The following is a 20,058-nucleotide window of genomic DNA, read 5'->3' on the forward strand; positions in this document are numbered from 1 at the left end:
GGTCAGAAAAGAGGCAGCGTCATGTTTGGCGCCACTCGGGTCATGTCATGCGCACGACTTACGCTCCACGAAAAAACTTTCGGTTTTCAGAAGTGCGGATAAAGGATAGTCTACCTGTATTATCAGAATGTTGCTGTGTAAAAGGACGAAAAATCTCCCCCCCCCCCCACTCTCTGGGAACGGAGATGGGAAACTAGACATCAAACTAGACCCAGATTCACCAACACAGGTTGGGGAGGAGGGGGGGGGCGGAAAGGGGCAAATGTTACCGGGATACCTGGGGTTCTCATTCCCATTGCTGACAGAGGCATTGCCCATGTGGAAAGTTATTATTAAACAAGTTCTGTCTGATTGGCAAAGGTTGACAGGATGCTTCGGCACTGCCCCTCCCATGGCTCGGAGAGACCTCACCCACTGGGGGGGCGGAGCCAAGCCGAGCCGTGGGCTCCAGCCCATCCAGTGGAAGGCAGAAGCTGCAATGGGCCTCAAGTGCCCACGGGATATGGAGGCTCAAATCAGCCTGGGAGCGCTGCACCCGCTTGGGTATCAGGTGAGGACCGCATCGGCTGTGGTGCTCTCCATGGCAATGCTGCACTCATTAGCCAGGCTCACCGTGGCTACCTGGGTGAGGTATGGTATGGTATGGACACTGCGACCCACGGGACTGTATCCTGACAAGGGTCAATGCCTTGGGGGGGCAGAAGAAGATAATTCAACACGATACCATGGGAAACGAGACACCCCTCGCCTCACCCACAGACAGGGTCAAGTGTAGGCTGAGTTAGGCATGGGTTAGGACTAAGGCTAGAATTAGGGTTAGGGGATGCGGGCAGGATGGTGGTTGTCCTCTCTTGTATCTTCATGTCTGGAATTTTTCTGTTTCACCGCTGCCCACCACTTTTGTTTGGCTCACGCTTTCTACTGCTTTTTGTCCAGCTTGACTTGCCATTATCCTTTTTTTTGGGGCAGTTTTTCTTATCCCCGGCTGGGGTTCCGATAGCGGGGTTGATCAAACTGTGACTTCCTATATTAGGGCTGCTTGCTCCGTGGGTTGGCTTTAGCATTGAGAGTTAGGGTTCGCGGCATTGTCGGATTCTTGAAAAAGAGAGATCTGGTTTAGGATCAGGATAAGGATCATGGTTGAAGGTATTTCAGGGTCAGGGTTTCGGGTTAGGTCCCAGTACAGGTCAGAGTCTGGGGTAATCGGAATTAGGGATGTGGGTAGGGTCCAGGGTTGTAGAGTTAGGGTTAGGGTTAGGAAAGCAGCGTGACGGCAGCGTTGGGGTTGGGGCTGGGGGTCGGAGTTTGGGGGTTGGGTTGGGGGTTAGGGTCAGGGGTCAGGGTTGGTGCTGCGGTCGGGGTCGGCGTTTAGGGGTTGGGGTTAAGGCGGGGTTTAGGGGTCAGGGATCGGGGTTTGGGGTCAGGGGTTAAGGCGAGGTTTGGGGTCGGGTCAGGGGTCAGGGTTGGGGTTAAGGTCGGGGTCGAAGTTTGGGGGTTGGGTTGGGGGTCAGGGTTGGAGTTTGGGGGTCGGGGGTTCGGGTTAAGGCGGGGTTTGGGGTTGGGGTTGGATTGGGTATCAGGGGTCAGGGTCAAGGGTTGGGGTTTGGGGGTTGGGGCAAGGCCTACCTCTGTGCTTCGATGCTGCAGCCCGAGTGCCAGGAGGTCGATGAGGGTGGGGGTCGGATACGCTCGTGATCATCCTGCATCTGCAATCGGATTGGCCGGCGCAGTCCCCAGGAGATGTTGAGAAGCCCCTCGATGATCAGCTCGTCTTCTTCCTGCAGCTCGAAACAGAGACAGATTCAGAGCAGCACAGCGCACCCTCACCAGGGACCAGCAGAGGCACCAGAGCTGGGAGGATCAGGACTGCTGCAGCCTGCTCGTATAGGTGGGGAGTGCGGCTCCTTAAATATCATGGGGGAGGAATTCGGTATCGGCCATTTTGGGGCGCTAATATCGGCTGGGCGCAAATTTTAGCGCCCGGCGCTGATTATCGCCTCCAACTGCAAAATTCGCCTCTATCGCCCCTGGAGGTGATTTGAGCGCTAAATCAGGCGCTACACACCTCTCTTAAGGCACTAACGTCAGGGAGCGAGGCACTACCTCAGAGCGCTACTGAAGCTCAGGCGATGTCCGTTACCATGGAAGCCAGACAGACTGGCGCCGGCCAGTTCTTAAGGGGGAGGGGCCATCTTGCTGGCCAGCCACAACCTGCTCATTGCAGCCTGGAATCTCGGCCTGGAGAGACCTCTGAAGCAATTGTGTTGGAAGCACTAATGGATAGGCCCAGGGAAAGAGCTCGGCACTTAGGAACCTCAAAAGTGGTGCTGAGGGCCAAACCTCCTTAGGACAGCGTTAAATCTCTCCAGACGTCTCTCTTCCTCTCAACCTGTGTGCACTAAAAATTTTGCCGACAAAAAAAGGCAGGAAGCTCCCGCCTTTAAATAGCACTCCCCCAGCCCCTTCCAGACTTGAAAACATTCCCCTCTACCTGTCGTTGCTAGTGGCAGGCGCTAAGGCAGGGGACACGACTCAATGTCCGGTCCGGGGCGCTACCGGGGCATTGCACCCTCGACTGACGTCACGACCTGCGGGCGCAGGAGATCATGGCGGTAGTGTTCAGCGCCACCGCAAAATGTCTGGTCAATTTCGCGAGCGGCGCTAAAATCACTGCGCTCGGGCGCTAACTTCCTAGCGTCCTGTTAGCGCCCCCTGGAGGTGCCAATGGGAGATGCTAGGCAACCAAATTTTTCCCCCCACACCTCTGAAATGGTCAATGATGGACAAAAAGAATGCTTTACACAGAGAGAGAGAGAGAGAGAGACAGAGAGAGAGAGAGACAGAGAGAGACACAGACAGACACAGAGACAGAGAGAGAGAGAGGCAGAGAGAGAGAGAGCGCGTGAGAGAGAAAAGGAAAGAAAGAAAAGACTTCCAATTATTTCGTGCCTTTCATGACTTCAGGACGAGATTGCTTGATGACAAACCCCGCTTCGAGCGGCAGAGTCTTGGATTCGGTTGGAATGTTCTGGAAAACTCTGCACGGTTCAGGCGTGGCCGTGACCTTCCACCCGTGCAGCGAGGAAGGCCTGCCGCCAATTCCGGGTCCGGCCTCCCCGAGCTTGAGGTACAGTCGCGGCCACAGGTGGTGGGGGGGGGGGGGGGTGGGGTGATGGGCAACACCTCCTCTTTGCGCTGGTCCAGTTCGGTGTTGTCACGGAGACGGCTCGCGATTGGGGGGGAGGAGGGGGGGGAGGAGGATGCCCAGAGCAGGGTGGGGGAGGGGCATTCACCTGCCAAATTGGAGACAATTCACGGCACTTTCATCTGTTTGTGCTGCTTTCAAACGCTTCAAATAGAAACGAGCAAATTTGGAATAAAATATGTGTCAACAACACGGTGAACAGGGAAGTGAAGCATTTCCGCTCAGTCGCATGCAGTAACCACATAGCTTCCTGACTAATGATCCAACAACAACTTGTGTTTATATAACGCCTTTAATGTAGTAAAACGTCCCAAGACACTTCACAGGAGCGATTATCAAACAGAATTTGACACCGAGCCACAGAAGGAGAAATTAGGGCAGGTCAAAGAGGTCGGTTTTAAGGAGCATCTTAAAGGAGGAGAGAGAGGCCGGGAGAGGTTTAGGGAGGGAATTCCAGAGCTTAGGGCCCAGGCAACACTGTTAGCTGCTCTCGAATGAGAAATGCTCGGTCGTGAAAGGGACTTTTCTCTTAAGGGAGAGAGTATTTTGCGAATCTAATTTGCGTTTTCCGCTTAACTGGTCATATCCTGAGTGCTGTCGTTCTCGTGACTTGCACTTTACATCCGCCTGTGGTTTCTCGCATTTAATGAGCTTCTGTAACCTTCTTGCCGCCAAGCCCACCTCCCTGTCCAGAGCCCCGTGCCAAATCCTTGTGTGGTTCTGGAACTTGCCAAACACAGGGGAAGGAGGGGGAGAACGGGGGTGGAGGCAGCTGGTGTTTGAAACATAGAAAAATAGGAGCAGGAGTCGGCCATTCGGCCCTTCGAGCCTGCTCCGCCATTCAATATGATCATGGCTGATCCTCTATCTCAATACCATATTCCCGCGCTCTCCCCATACCCCTTGATGCCTTTTGTGTCTAGAAATCTATCTATCTCCTTCTTATCTTAAATATATTCAGTGACTTGGCCTCCACAGCCTTCTGTGGTAGAGAATTCCACAGGTTCACCACCCTCTGAGTGAAGAAATTTCTCCTCATCTCAGTCCTAAACGTCCTACCCCGTATCCTGAGACCCATTGTTCTCGACCCCCCAGCCAAGGAAAACATCCTCCCTGCATCCAGTCTGTCTAGCCCTGTCAAAATTTTATACGTTTCAATGAGATCCCCTCTCATTCTTCTAAACTCTAGTGAATACAGGCCTAGTCGACCCAATCTCTCCTCATACGACAGTCCTGCCATCCCAGGAATCAGTCTGGTGAACCATCGCTGCACTCCCTCCATGGCAAATATATGAATCCAAACCTCCACTTATCCCAATACACAGCACTCCCAAGTTGCATTTAATCCCCACTTGTTGCTTTGCGGTGTTTGCACAGCCCGCAGCCCATCAATGAAACAGTGATACTGAATTTAATCCAGTCAAATTGGACTCGGTCATACTCCTTGGAAAATAGGAGTCTAAATGGGGTAGAGGAGCAAAGGGATCGGGGAGGGGGGTGGGGGGGGGGTACAGATACACAAATCACTAGAAGTGGCGACACAGGTTAACAAGGCTATTAAAAAATAGCAAACCAAGCACTGGGGGTTCATTTCTAGACAGATAGAATTGAAAAGTAGTGAAGTTGTGTTAAACTTGTATCGAACCTTGGTGAGACCACACTTAGAGCCCTGTGCGCAGTTCTGGTCTCCATATAAGAAAAAAGGATAGAGAGGCACCTGGAGAAGGTGCAAAAAATTTTTTTAAAGGAGGATACCAAAACTCAGAGGTTATAACTATCAGGAAACATTGAACAGGCTGGAGCTCTTTTCTCTTGAAAAGAGAAGGCGGCGGGGTGACCTGATAGAGGTTTGATAGGGTAGACGTAGAGAAGATGCTTCCACTTGTGGGGGAGGCCAGAACTAGGGGCCATCAACATAGGACAGTCACTAATAAACCCAATAGGGAATTCAGGAGAAGCTTCTTTACCCAGAGTGTGGTGAGAATGTGGAACTCGCTGCCACAGGGAGTGGCTGAGGCGAATAGCACAGATGCATTTAAGGGGAAGCTGGATAAACACACAAGGGAGAAGGGAATAGAAGGATGTGGTGATAGGGTGAGATGACATAGGATGGGAGGAGGTTCATGTGGTTTCTGTGCTGTAGATTCTGAGTGATACAACACAATGCTGCACGTACGATGCAGTGCTGCCCTCCCGTGGGCTCAGTGTGTATTGCAAGGGACTCCGCACAAAGACTTTTATATGGAACTTTCACCGTCTTTCTCCTCCCCGCCACGTGTTAATTTTTACTTGGGTAACACACAAGCCCACATTAAAAAAAAATCTTAATTCAATTCGTTGAGCTTGAACTCTCCCAGGATTTCTCCGTCCCGTACTGGGTATAAATCCACACCCAGGGCTTACAAGCAGCCCCCCTGCAAACGCCAAAACCACCCTCCCTCCTGCCCTTCCTTCTGGAGCAGACACCCACAGAGGCTGCGCTGAAAAACTCGAGGCATGAAGCAACCATGCTGGTTGCGGGGACTTGCTGTGCGCAAAGTGGCTGCTGCGTTTCCTACATTACAACAGTGACAACACTTCAAAAAGTACTTCATTGGCTGTGAAGTGCTTTGGGACGTCTGAGGTAGTGAAAGGCGCCGTTGTTGAATCAGTGTCACATGTGTGCCATGGTTCCTTCAACAACAACAACAATAACAAACTGCATTTATACAGCGCCCCATACTTAATAAACTGTCCCAAGGCGCTTCACAGGAGCATTGTCAAACACAACTTGACACCAAGCCGCATATAGAGATATTAGGGCAGTTGACCAAAAACTTGGTCAGAGGCAGGTGTTGAGGAAGGTCTTAAAGGTGGAGAGCGAGGTGGAGAGGCGGAGAGGTTTAGGGAGGGAATTCCAGAGCTTAGGGCCCAGGCAACAGAAGGCACGGCCGCCAATGGTGAAGCGATTAAAATCGGGGATGCGCAAGAGGCCAGAATTGGAGGAGCCCAGAGATCTCGGGGGGGGGGGGGTTGTAGAACTGGAGGATATTACAGAGATAGGGAGGGGGCGAGGCCATGGATGGATTTGAAAACAAGGATGAGAATTTTAAAAATCGAGGCGTTGCTGGACCAGTAGCCAATGGAGGTCAGCAAGCACAGGGGTGATGGGTGAACGGGACTTGGGGCGAGTTGGGATATGGGCAGCCAGGTTTTGGAGAGGTTTAGGAGGGAATTCCAGAGCTTATGGCCCAGCAATATCACAGCTTGCACTTGCAATTGTAATTGCCGTACTTTGCAGGGTGCAGGCAGGCTAGCCAGCCTGGTTTGACCCTGTGGATTGGTGTTCCAAGCTACAAATTGGTCATCAAAGTCGAGAGCTTACCTCCCTGTGCCGGAGCTGAGCGGTCTGTCCTTCATGGTAATAGTTGTACGTCTTCAAGTGTCCCAGGAGCTCCTTCCTAGAAATTGGGAGGAAACAACATTTTCTTTTTCTGGCCTCCTTATTTTCCCTCCGCTCTCGTTGCCACCACAGATAGGCACGCATGGGTCAGCCATGGCTCAGTGGGTAGCACACTCGCCTCTGTGTCAGAACGTCGTGGGGTTGAGTCCCCACTCCATGAGAGTTGAGCACAAAATCTAGACTGACACTCCCAGTGCAGTACTGAGGGAGCGCCGCACTGTCGGAGGGGCAGTACTGAGGGAGCGCCGCACTCTCCGAGGGGCAGTACTGAGGGAGCGCCGCACTGTCGGAGGGGCAGTACTGATGGAATGCCACACCGTCGGGAGGGGCAGTACTGAGGGAGCACCGCACCGTCGGAGGGGTAGTACTGAGGGAGCGCCGCACCGTCGGAGGGGCAGTACTGAGGGAGCACCGCACCGTCGGAGGGGCAGTACTGAGGGAGCGCCGCACCGTCGGAGGGGCAGTACTGAGGGAGTGCCGCACCGTCGGAGGGGCAGTACTGAGGGAGCGCCGCACTCTCCGAGGGGCAGTACTGAGGGAGCGCCGCACTCTCCGAGGGGCAGTACTGATGCAGCACCGCACTGTCGGAGGGGCAGTACTGAGGGAGCGCCGCACTGACGGAGGGGCAGTACTGAGGGAGCACTGCACTCTCTGAGGGGCAGTACTGAGGGAGCGCCGCACTGTCGCAGGGGCAGTACTGAGGGAGCGCCGCACCGTCGCAGGGGCAGTACTGAGGGAGCGCCGCACCGTCGGAGGGGCAGTACTGAGGGAGCGCCGCACCGTCGGAGGGGCAGTACTGAGGGAGCGCCGCACCGTCGGAGGGGCAGTACTGAGGGAGCGCCGCACCGTCGGAGGGGCAGTACTGAGGGAGCACCGCACTGTCAGAGGGGCAGTGCTGAGGGAGCACCGCACTGTCAGAGGGGCAGTACTGAGGGAGCGCCGCACTGTCAGAGGGGCAGTACTGAGGGAGCGCCGCACCGTCGGAGGGGCAGTACTGAGGGAGCACCGCACTGTCAGAGGGGCAGTACTGAGGGAGCACCGCATTGTCAGAGGGGCAGTACTGAGGGAGCGCTGCACTGTTGGAGGGGCAGTACTGAGGGAGCGCTGCACTGTCGGAGGGGCCATCTTTCGAATGAGAATTTAAACTGATGTCCCATCTGCCCTAAAATCTAGATAGACACTCCTGTGCAGTACTGAGGGAGCGCTGGACAGTGGAGGGGCAGTACTGAGGGAGCGCTGGACAGTGGAGGGGCAGTACTGAGGGAGCGTTGGACAGTGGAGGGGCAGTACTGAGGGAGCGCTGGACAGTGGAGGGGCAGTACTGAGGGAGCCCTGCACTGTCAGAGGTACCATCTTTTGGACGAGACGTTACAACGAGGCCCCGTCTGCCCTCTCAGTTGGAAGTAAAATATCCCATGACACTATTCGAAGAAGAACAGGGGAGTTATCCCCAGTGTACTGGCCAATAGTCATCCTTCAACCAACATCACTAAAACAGATTATCTGGCCATTATCACGTTGCTATTCGTGGGACCTTGCTGTCCGCAAATTGGCTGCCGCATTTCCTACATTACCAAACTTCAAAAATACTTCATTTGCTGTAAAGCACTTTGGGACGTCCGGAGGTTGTTAAAGGCGCTGTATCGTTAAAGTTCTTTTCCTTTTCAATATAGTTCCCAAGCTGCGAAGGCCAGCGAGCAAGCACACATCAGCCGCTCCACCACTCCTGCACGCGCCAACTATAGGACATAGACTGGTGATAATGGGTATGGGAGTGTAATAGTTATTGTAATGCACCAGCCGCCCAAGCGTTGGCCGTTCAAATCCCACCGTGAGCAGTTGCGGAATTTAATTCAATAAATTTGTGCGCTGGCAACAGGAAATAATAGACTGCTGGGATCTCTTAAAAATTGACCAATCGGGGAAGGGAGCCTGCAGTCCCAGTCTGGCCAACACGAGACTGGTCCCGCACTGCTGATCTCACAAGCCAGTCAGTTGTTAAGGCAACCAAGGATGGCCTATACGTCCTCGCCAGCGTGGTGTGGCTGAGATTGGGAACCCCTCACTGGGTGTGTCCGACTGGGTGTGTCTGAGACAAGAAGAATATTAAAAATAGCCGTGGATAACCTGCATCCAATCACTTCTTTGTTTTGCCCCAATCTCCGAGCCCCACAAGTGCTCCCAGAGAAACTATTCTTTATTTACAAGTTGTGGGACGGCAATCCAGAGAAACTGGAGACGTTTCCCTCCGTCTCACCATTCCTTATTCTGCCAGCATCAAGTCCCGGTCGGGAGGTGGGGGGGGGGGACAGGGGTCAGACGCGGAGTTAAGCTCATTCCGCTCAGCCTCAGCCACGCTTCTTAGCCACTGTAAATGTTTCAATGCCACTGGCCGTGGCCATCTGAGCAGGTCCGCCAATACCACGCCTCCTCTGTGCCCATTCATGCCGGTGAACAGAGAAAGGACGCGAACATCTGGTCAGTCTGGGCTGGATTCAAGACAGTCAGTCAGCATTATAGGAAACAGGAGGAGGCCATTCAGCCCCTATCGCCTGCTCCGCCATTCAATGTGACCATGGCTGATCTGCGACTTAACTCCATATGCCCGCCTTTGCCCTATAGCCCTTAGCTTTTAAAATTTGTTTATGGGATGCGGGCATCGCTGGCAAGGCCGGCATTTATTGCCCATCCCTAGTTGCCCTTGAGAAGGTGGTGGTGAGCCGCCTTCTTGAACCACTGCAGTCCGTGTGGTGAAGGTGCTCCCACAGTGCTGTTAGGGAGGGAGTTCCAGGAATTTAACCCAGCGACGATAAAGGATCGGCCGATATATTTCTAAGTCAGGATGGTGTGTGACTTGGAGGGGAACTTGGAGGTGGTGGTGTTCCCATGCGCCTACTGCCCTGTCCTTCTAGGTGGAAGAGGTTGCGGGTTTGGGAGGTGCTGCCTAAGAAGCCTTGGTGAGTTGCTGCAGTGCATCTTGTAGATGGTCCACACTGCAGCCACGGTGCACCAGTGGTGGAGGGAGTGAATGTTTAAGGTGGTGGATGGGGTGCCAATCAAGCGGGCTGCTTTGTCCTGGATGGTGTCGAGCTTCTTGTGTTGTTGGAGCTGCACTCATCCAGGCAAGTGGAGAGTATTCCATCACACTCCTGACTGCCTTGTAGACAGTTAACAAAAATCTATCAATTTCTTTTATAAACCGTGAAACCCTCCCTGGCCACTGGGTAAAATTGGTTTCCAAAACGAACGCGTGATATGTCACAGTCCCAGACAACAACAAGAAGTTGCATTTATATAGCATCTTCAATGTGGTAAAACGTCCCAAGGCACCCGACGGGCGTTATCAGACAAAAATATGGGGCCAGAGTCACAGAGGGAGATATTGGGATAGGCGACTGAAAAGCTTGGGCAAAGAGTTAGGTTTTAAGGAGCATCTTAAAAGGAGGAGAGAGAGTTGGGGGGAGGGGTTTAGGGAGGGAACTCCAGAGCTTAGGGCCTCGGCAGCTGGAGTCACGGCCACCAATGGTGGAGCGATTAAAATCGGGGGATGTGCAAGAGGCCAGGATTACGAGGCATGAATATTGAATTGCTGTTGGGTTTAACATTTCATAAACAAAAGAAATGGGAGGATCTTTGACATCGGCCGTTGCCATAGAGCTGGGGACCAGACAAGGGGGAGCCTGTGATGCTGCAGGATCAGTATGCAGTCGGCACTTTCCGACGCCTTGTCCAATAACGTTACCAGGTCAAAAGCAAAGGGCCTCGGTTTAGCGGCCAGGAGCCCTGAGCTCAGCGACTGGAAAGGGGAACCGAATCCCTTCAGTTTAAGGAAGTGCTGAGCAGTTGCACAGAAGTAGCTCTGTTTATTTTTGGACTGTCGTCCCAAAAGCAGAGTGGCTTCACCACACGTAACTTAAACAAAGCCCCCTTGTGCAATGGTGCCCCTACCCCCGCCTTCGTTTTCTCCTCACGTGAAAGCGTTTATTCCCCGCTGGATTCTGGTTCCAGTCGTCCACCGTTACATTTCACACGCGTCGCCCGCAAGCCCAGAGAGGAATGGTCAGCGGGCTATTAGACTACAGGGGGCATCACATCCTGGCCCAGCCCGGTCCCAGCTCAACGTCCATGTAACAGACACTTACGGGTCAGAAGGCAGCCATTCAGCCCCTCTCGCAGAGTGTCGCCAATGCCAGGTGGACGTGTTCCTGGTGGATTCATTACACGACATCCCACCTCCAAACGCCCCACCCGGTTAAACAGCCTTAAAAAAAATTCTTCCCCAATATTTTTATAACTAATAAAGAAAAATGGAAAAACGCCCACAATATTTAAAATGCCTCTTTGATTTTTCTCCCCGATTGCCGACAGCAGTTCAGTGCAGATTAATCTTTAATCCCCGTGTCAGCTGTGGCTCAGTGGGCAGCACTCTCTCTCTCGCCTCGGAGTCAGAAGGTTGTGGGTTCAAGTCCCACTCCAGGGATTTCAGCACATAAAGCTAGGCTGACACTCTAGTGCTGTATTGAGGAAGCGCCGCACTGTCGGAGGTGCCGTCTTTCGGATGAGACGTTAAACCGAGGCCCCGTCTGCTCTCTCGGGTGGACGTAAAAGATCCCGCGGCCACTATTTCAAAGAAGAACAGGGGGAGTTCTCCCCGGTGTCCTGGGGCCAATATTTATCCCTCAATCAAAAACAGATTATCTGCTCATTATCACATTGCTGTTTGTGGGAGCTTGCTGTGCGCAAATTGGCTGCCCCATTTCCTACATTACAACAGTGACTACGCTTCAAAAAGTACTTCATTGGCTGTAAAGCTCTTTGAGACATCCGGTGGTCGTGAAAGGCGCTATAGAAATGCAAGTCTTTCTTTCTTTTTCCTGGAGACACCAGGGCAATCCGAGAGGGTTGGCAGCCCCTGCCCTCAAGTCCGTGCCAGCTCTTTGCTCGGGCAATCTGCAGGTAATCCTACTGCCCCGCTCTCCCCATATCTCGTTGTATTTACATTAATGACTTGGATGAAGGGACCGAGTGTACTGTAGCCAGATTTGCTGATGATACAAAGATAGGTGGGAAAACAAGTTGTGAGGAGGACACAGAGTCTGCAAAGGGGCATAGATAAGTTGAGCGAGTGGGCAAAAATTTGGCAGATGGAGTATAATGTGGGGAAAATGTGAGGTTATCCACTTTGGTGGGAAGAATAGAAAAGCAAATTTAATTTAAATGGAGAGAGACTACAAAATGCTGCGGTACAGAGGGATCTGGGGGTCCCCATACATGAAACACAAAAGGTTAGCATGCAGGTACAGCAAGTAATTAGGAAGGCAAATGGAATGTTGGCCTTTATTGCAAAGGGGATGGAGTATAAAAGTAGGGAAGTTTTGCTACAACTGTACTGGGCGTTGGTGAGACCACATCTGGAGTACTGCGTACAGTTTTGGTCTCCTTATTTAAGGAGGCATTGGAGGCAGTTCAGAGAAGGTTCACGAGGTTGATTCCTGGGATAAAGTGGTTGTCTTATGAGGAAAGGTTGGGCTTATACTCATTGGAGTTTAGAAGAATGAGAGGGGATCTTATTGAAACATATAAGATTCTGAGGGGGCTCGACAGGGTAGATGCAGGGAGGATATTTCGCCTCGTGGGGGAATCTAAAACTCAGGGGCACAGTTTCAGAATAAAGGGTCGCCCTTTTAAGACGGAGATGAGGAGGAATTTCCTCTGAGGGTCGTGAATCTTTGGAATTTTCTACCACAGAGAGCTGTGGAGACTGAACCATTGAATATATTCAAGGCGGAGATTGACAGATGTTTGAACTACAGGGGAGTCGAGGGTTATGGGGAGCGGGCAGGGAAGTGGAGTCGAGGCCAAGATCAGATCAGCCATGATCTTATTGAATGGCGGAGCAGGCTCGAGGGGCCGAATGGCCTACACATGTTATGTTCTTCTGCTTCAAATATTTAGCCTGTTTTCCCTTAAAAGATGCGATGATCTTTGCCTCAGACACTCTGTGGTAAAGCATTCCCAAGCTCCAATAACTCTGTGTACAGAAGGCTCTCCTAAACTCTCTCCTCACCCTTGTACTAACAATTGTAAATTGGTGGCTCCCTCGTCACTGGCTTTCCCCCAACTAGAGGAAATAGTCTTTCCTGATTCACTCCATCAAACCCCTACACTGTTTTAAAATCCCCTATTGCAGCTCCTCGTTCTCGAATATTTACACTCAGCAGGGCTCAGGATCTGGGACCTTGGTCAAGGACACAGAGTCGCTACTGCCACCTCAGGTGAGATCAGGTATCACAGCACTGATCAGGCATCCCACCTGGGATCTTCTGGTCTGTGCCTCTCAGCAACTCACTGCCTTTACTGACTGATCTATCAAGAGGATCAATTCCAGCGTTTAATCTGCCCTAAACGTCAACCCAACCCCCATCACCACCAAAAATGTTCTGTCTGAGGCTGAACCACACTGTTCACAACCTTGGTGTCATATTTGACCCCGAAATGAGCTTCCGACCACATATCCGCAGCATAACAAAGACCACCTATTCCCACCTCCGTAACATCGCCCGTCTCCACCCTTGCCTCAGCTCATCCGCTGCTGAAACCCTCATCCATGCCTTTGTTACCTCTAGACTTGACTATTCCAACGCACCCCTGGCCGGCCTCCCACATTCCACCCTACGTAAAACTCAGCTGCCCGTGTCCTAACTCGCACCAAGTCCCGTTCGCCCATCACCCCCTGTGCTCGCTGACCTACACTGGCTCCCGGTTAAGCAGCGCCTCAATTTCAAAATTCTCATCCTTGGTTTTCAAATCCCTCCATGGCCTCACCCCCTCCCTATCTCTGTAATCTCCTTCAGCCCCACAACCCCCCACCCCCGCCTCCCCGAGATATCTGCGCTCCTCTAATTCTGCCCTCCTGAGCATCCCTGATTATAATCGCTCAACCATTGGCGGCCGTGCCTTCTGTTGCCTGGGCCCTAAGCTCTGGAATTCCCTGCCTAAACCTCTCCGCCTCGCTACCTCTCTTTCCTCCTCTAAGACGCTCCTTAAAACCTACCTCTTTGACCAAGCTTTTGGTCACCTGCTCTAATTTATCCTTATGTGGATCGGTGTCAAATTTTTTGTCTTAAAATACTCCTGTGCAGCGCCTTGGGACGTTTTACTATGTTAAAGGCGCTATATAAATACAAGTTGTTGTTGTTGTTTCTTTAAGAACATAAGAACTAGGAGCAGGAGTCGGCCATTCGGCCCCTCGAACGTGCTCCGCCCTTCAATAAGATCATGGCTGATCTTCTACCTCAACTCCACCTTCCTGCACTATTTCCATATCCCTTAATGCCCAAAGTTTAGATCTCTGTCTTCAATATACTCAACGACTGAGCCTCCACAGCCCTCTGGGGTAGAGAATTCCAAAGATTCACCACCCTCTGAGTGAAGAAATCTCTCCTCATCTCAGTCCTAAATAGCCGACCCCTTATTCTGAGACTAGGACCCCTAGTTCTAGACTCCCCAGCCAGGGGAAACATCCTCTGAGCATCTAGGGATCTGCTGATGGCCAACACTGGGTGTCCAACCAGATCATTGAGGAGTGGGTGGGTTCCATCGGCCTCTCTCTCGCTCTCTCTCTGGACAATGAATGAATGCAACATCCCTCCTCTTCACATGCTCACACTGGGCCATCCCGACCCGGTTCAGCTCAGCAAGCTGGAAGCCACCCTCCTGTCCAGGAGACTCTCACTCACTTGGGAATGTACTTGTCCTCCCCAATCCGAACGGGATCCTCCATCATGGGCGGAACGGTCATCGTTGGCTGGCTCTGGTGAGAAAAAGACAGAAAAGATGGCGCTCAGTGGTGACGGTATCGCCTGGTCTCTGCCAATCACAGCGAGTGCTCGCTCTCGATTCCTTGCTTCGAATGCAGTCCGCGAGGAGAGTTGCTGACCCTGTGTGGAGTCCTGCTCCACCCAGATCTCAATCCCTCAATCTTTTGTCTTTTGTCTTGGTTGTGCCCTGCACGATTAACCTTCGCCATAAACAGCAAAGGGTCGACTGTCATTAAAAATAGAGAGAGTGTGATACTAAATGCTGCAAGAAATCATCTTGGCATCCAACACCAGGGTGCTCGTAAAGATTAGTAATCATCCAGAGACAGAGTTCCTGATCTCGGACACACTTCACTGGGAAAGGACCAGAGATATGGGGTGGGGGGGGAAAGAGAAGAGAAGAGGGGGAGGGGGAGAGGGCGAGAAGAAGGGGAGGGCGTGAAGAGGGGGAGGGCGAGAAGAGGGGGAGGGCGAGAAGAGGGGGAGGGCGCGAAGAGAGAAAGAGGGGGGGGACAGAGGGGGGACATGAATCGTGCCATCGGTTGGAGAAGTCTGTGTGAGGGAAATAACAAGTTATGAGTGTCACTCAATCTCCTGCAGACTGCCAGAGAGCAGTAGCACCTCTGTCTGTCACAGTGACAATCGCAAACACGATGGCTGCCAACCCTCACTTTTAACCCTTGCCACCGTGGCCCGATGGGGGTAACATTGTTCCCCCAGAGTGAGGGGGTTCTGGGCTCCAGCCCCGCTCCAGGATTTGATCAGCTAATCTAGCAGTGAGGGATACTATTCTTCAGATGGGACCTTAAACCAGGACCATATCTGCCTGTTCCCATGGATCATGGGGATGGTTAAGGACGAGCAAGTGATTTTCCCAGTGACCCGCGCGATCACCAGCACCAAAAACCTGGTCATTCGTCTCATTGCTGTTTATTGGTCATTTGTTTACAAGACAATCCGTCTCTGCGCTTCCAATTAATACCTTCCATGAGGGGTTTCTGAGATTAACTTGCATTGACATTACACCTTTTACAACCCCACAATGTCACAGTCAATGAATTTTTATCAGTGTTGATTTGTAGACAACATGGTAGGCAAGTTGGGCACAGCAAGATCCCACAAACAAGAATGAGTAAAAAAAACACAGATAATTAGATTTGACGAGCAATAACTAAATCGGGACACTGGGGAGAACTCCCCCTGCTCTTCTTCCAAATAGTGACCGTGGGATCTTTTACGTGCACCCGAGAGGGCAGACGGGGCCTCGGTTTAACATGTCAGTCAAGGTGGCACCTCCGACAGTGCAGCACTCCCTCGGTACTACACTTGGGACGCCAGTCTAGATTTTGGTGCTCAAGTCCCCGGCGCGAGGCTTGAACCCACAACCTTCTGACTTAGAAGCAGGAAGCTCTACCCACTGAACCACGGTCGTCGCTCTTTCAACAAAGAAAAAAGGACCTAAGTTGCTGCCGGAGGGAGAAGAAGAAGGTGGTTACTGCTCATTAACATAGAAGCATAGAAGATAGGGGAAGGAGTAGGCCATTCAGTGTGTGTCATTATGCGTCAATGACACTGGGAACCGGTTTTATAAAAATGTGTTATATTTCGTAATGTAGGCTCTGTATTAAAAGGTGATAGAGAGGGAGGGTAACCTCCCTTGCAACACTAAATTTAGGGATTAGGAAAGGCCGTTTGAGGCTCATCCTGTAGAACACCCTCCTTCTCCCCCCACCCCCACCCCAAATCAGCGGTGCCCTGAACCAACCATGTACAAGGGCACATAAGAAATAGGAGCAGGAGTAGGCCATTTGGCCCTTCGAGCCTGTTCTGCCATTTAATGAGATCATGGCTGATCATCCAAACTCAGTACCCTGTCCCTGCTTTCTCCCCATATCCCTTGATCCCTTTAGCCTTAAGAAATATATCTAACTCCTTCTTGAATATATTTAATGAATTGGCCTCAACTGCCTTCTGTGGTAGAGAATTCCACAGGTTCACCACTCTCTGGGTGAAGAAATTCCTCCTCATCTCTGTCCTAAATGGCTTACCCCTTATCCTTAGACTGTGACCCCTTGTTCTGGACTCCCCGACCTTCGGGAACATCCTTCCTGCATCTAGTCTGTCTAGCCCTGTTAGAATTTTATAAGTTTCAATGAGATCCCCTCTCATTCTTCTAAACTCCAGTGAGTGTAAGCCCAATCGACCCAATCTCTCCTCATACGTCATTCCTGCCACCCCAGGTATCAGTCTGGTGAATTAAATCATGATTGAAGTCGCCCCTCCCCCATCTGGAAATACATCGTTGGACATCCTGCTGTAAGTGGATAGTCCTCAAACGAGGAATGTTTTACAAGACCCGCGACTCACTGTGAATCTGCATGGCTTGGTGTCTCAACTCCCTGCTGTCTACCCTGCTTCACGAAGAGGGTTTCTGTGGAAATTGCGAAAGTAGGGTGGGGTGCGGATCTAGTGCAGTGCATCACCAACCCACCACATTACATGTCTTCACCCGCTCCACTTCAAGATCCGCTGTGCAGTGGACAACAACCACAACTTGGATTTATACAGCGCCTTTAATGTAGTAAAACGCCCCGCGGCGCTTCACAGGAGCGATTATCAAACAGAATTTGACACCGAGCCAAATAAGGAGATGAAAGAGGTAGGTTGGACTGGTTGGGCCGCATGGCCTGTTTCTGGGCCGTATATCCGATGTAATCCTAGGTTTTAAGGAGCGTCTTAAAAGGAGGAAAGAGAGGTCAAGAGACAGCGAGGTTTGGGGAGGGAATTCCAGAGCTTAGGGACTTGGCAGCTGAAGGCTGGTGGAGTGATTAAAATCAGGGATGCTCAAGAGGCCAGAGTTGAGGAGCACAGATATCTCGGCAGGAGGGGGGGGCGGTTGTAGGGCTGGAGGAGATTAGAGATAAAAGAAAAAGACTTGCATTTATATAGCACCTTTCACAACTATCGGACGTCTCAAAGCACTTTACAGTCAATGGACTCACTGTTGAAATGTGGGAAATGCGGCAGCCAATTTGCGCACAGCAAGCTCCCACAAACAGCAATGACCAGATCATCTGCTTTTTTTTGTTATGTTGATTGAATGATAAATATTGGCCTCAGGACACCGGGAAGAACTCCCCTGCTCTTCTTCGAAATATTGCCGCGGGATCTTTTTCATCCACCTGAGAGAGCAGACGGGGCCTCGAGTTTAACGTCTCATCCGAAAGACGGCACCTCCGACAGTGCAGCACTCCCTCAGCACTGCACTGGGAGTGTCAGCCTAGATTTTTCTGCTCAGGTCTCTGGAGTCTCTGAACCCACAACCTTCTGACTCAGAGGTGAGTGTGCTACCCACTGAGCCACAGCTGACACTAGCTGGGGAGATAGGGAGGGGCGAGGCCATGGAGGAATTTTAAAATCATGGCGTTGCTTAACCTGGAGCCAATGCGAGCACAGGGGAGATGGGCGAACAGGGACTTGGTGCAGGTTAGGACACGGGCAGCCGAGTTTTGAATGAGCCCCAGTCTACGGAGGACGGGCATAAACCCATGTGCCACATTACTGGCGTGCCAAAGCTCCACCACATCACGACAAGGGCGAGAAAGCAATCACATCGGACAATGGAGCCTGCAGTCAGCCTGGCAAGGGGAGCCGTGCAGCCCACAAACACCAAACATGGAAGTTAGTTCAAACCAGGTAAAATGAGGCTAGTCAGAGAAGGGATGCTGGAGCCGAGAGGTACAGCTGGTTCCAGATGGACAAACACACCAGACTTTCACATCCTCATTTACTGAACATCTTCCTGTATTTTAAAACTTTAAATCACTGCTTCTGTCCGACCTCTGTCGCAATCACTCACTCCAGCTGCTTCTGTTGCAGAAACCAGCAGAGAACTCCCTCCGAGAGACGAGACTTGCCGAATGTGCCCTTTTCAGCAATGCTGCTGATTCAGAGTCCCAGCGAGCCAAGCTGTTTCAACAGATTGGTTCTGTTCCTTCTCTTGCTCAACCAGCTCGGTGCAACCGAATAACTGATGGCACATTGCTCAGCCGGCGATGTTTGAGTGAAGTAGCGAGGGGTCCCAGGGGGGATGGAGGAGGGCAAACTGACGGCTGGAATCCCTAAAGTCATTTGTCACCTCTTTCCTGACATTGAAATCACATTGAAATTCTGGCTTGAAGATACAGCATCATTATACAATACACGCTGCCTGTTATTTATGGTGTACCCGGTTTGTTCCTATTGATTGCTTGTGAATTTGCATTCAGTAAGTGTGCAGTGATGATATGATTACTCTTTTAGTGTGTGTCATTATATGTCAATGACACTGGGAACCGGTTTTATAAAAATGTGTTATATTTCGTCTTGTAGGCTCTGTATTAAAAGGTGATAGAGAGGGAGGGTAACCTCCCTTGCAACACTAATTTTAGGGATTAGGAAAGGCCGTTTGAGGCTCATCCTGTAGAACACCCTCCTTCTCCCCCCACCCCCACCCCAAATCAGTGGTGCCATGAACCAACCATGTACAAGGGCACATAAGAAATAGGAGCAGGAGTAGGCCATTCGGCCCTTCGAGCCTGTTCCACCATTCAATGAGATCATGGCTGATCTTCTGTCTCAACTCCATTAATCAGCCCTATCGCCATATCTCTTGATGCCCTTACTAGTCAGAAAGCTCTCGACTTCTGTTTTGAATATACTCAATGACTGAGCCTCCACTGCCCTCTGGGGTAGAGAATTCCAAAGATTCACCACCCTCTGAGTGAAGAAATTTCTTCTCATCTCTGTCCTGAATGGCCTACCCTTTATCCTGAGGCTGTGGCCCCTGGTTCTAGACTCCCCAGCCAAGGGAAACATTCTCCCAGCATCCATCCTATCAAGCCCTGTAATAATTTTGTATGCTTCAATGAGATCCCCTCTCATTCTTCTGAATTCAAGAGAATACAGGCCTAGTTTACTCAATCTCTTCTCATACGACAGTCCCGCCATCCCAGGAATCAATCTCGTGAACCTTCGTTGCACTCCCTCTATGGCCAGTATATCCTTCCTTAGGTAAGGAGACCAAAATTGTACACCGTACTCCAGGTGTGGTCTCACCAAGGCCCAGCAGTGTTGCAGTGACAGGGTGTCTCATGGGGTATGGTGGGCATAAACCCATGAGCCAGATGTTGGTGTGTCAAAGCTCCATCACATCACTTAGAATCCTACAGCACAGAAGGAGGCCATTTGGCCCGTCGTGCCTGTGCTGGCTCTTGTCTTGTAAAATGGATTACCGAGATTGAATACATGCCCCATAGTGATTTCAAGGCTGTAAACTGACCCTGGAGTTCCAGTGTCGATTATAAACTGCTCAGACTTTGCTCTCACCATTTGTGTCTTCTAGAATCGCACTGAAATGACAACATAGGAAACAGGCCGTTTGTTTCGTACTGGGGTTTATCCTCCACACGGACAGTAACACTAATCCTATGTTCCCATATCCCTTTATTCCCCTTTCCTTCCACCACCTAGCTGATCTATTCTTAAAGGTTGACACAGTCTGTGTCAATCGCTAACTCTGGTCGTGCATTCCACAGTCTCACGGCCCTCAG

At 51.4% G+C, this 20,058-nt stretch overlaps 1 protein-coding gene across 3 annotated transcripts in view; it reads right to left on the reverse strand.

Moving 5' to 3' along the window:
* The window catches only part of rassf2a (Ras association domain family member 2a), a 43,253-nt gene that overhangs the window by 17,621 nt on the left and 5,574 nt on the right, over positions 1-20,058 (reverse strand). For all 3 annotated transcript variants that reach the window (XM_085970952.1, XM_085970953.1, XM_085970950.1), the window contains exons 2-4: positions 14,387-14,460; positions 6,570-6,645; positions 1,627-1,778 (exon numbers count right to left, since the gene is read on the reverse strand). In XM_085970952.1, coding sequence (XP_085827078.1) covers positions 1,627-1,778; positions 6,570-6,645; positions 14,387-14,460 — 302 coding nt within the window. The remainder of the gene's footprint in view (positions 1-1,626; positions 1,779-6,569; positions 6,646-14,386; positions 14,461-20,058) is intronic.

This window comes from Somniosus microcephalus, chromosome 30, assembly GCF_052327205.1.
Source record: "Somniosus microcephalus isolate GS21.2 chromosome 30, FLI_Smic_1.0, whole genome shotgun sequence".
Classification (NCBI taxonomy): Eukaryota; Metazoa; Chordata; class Chondrichthyes; order Squaliformes; family Somniosidae; genus Somniosus; species Somniosus microcephalus.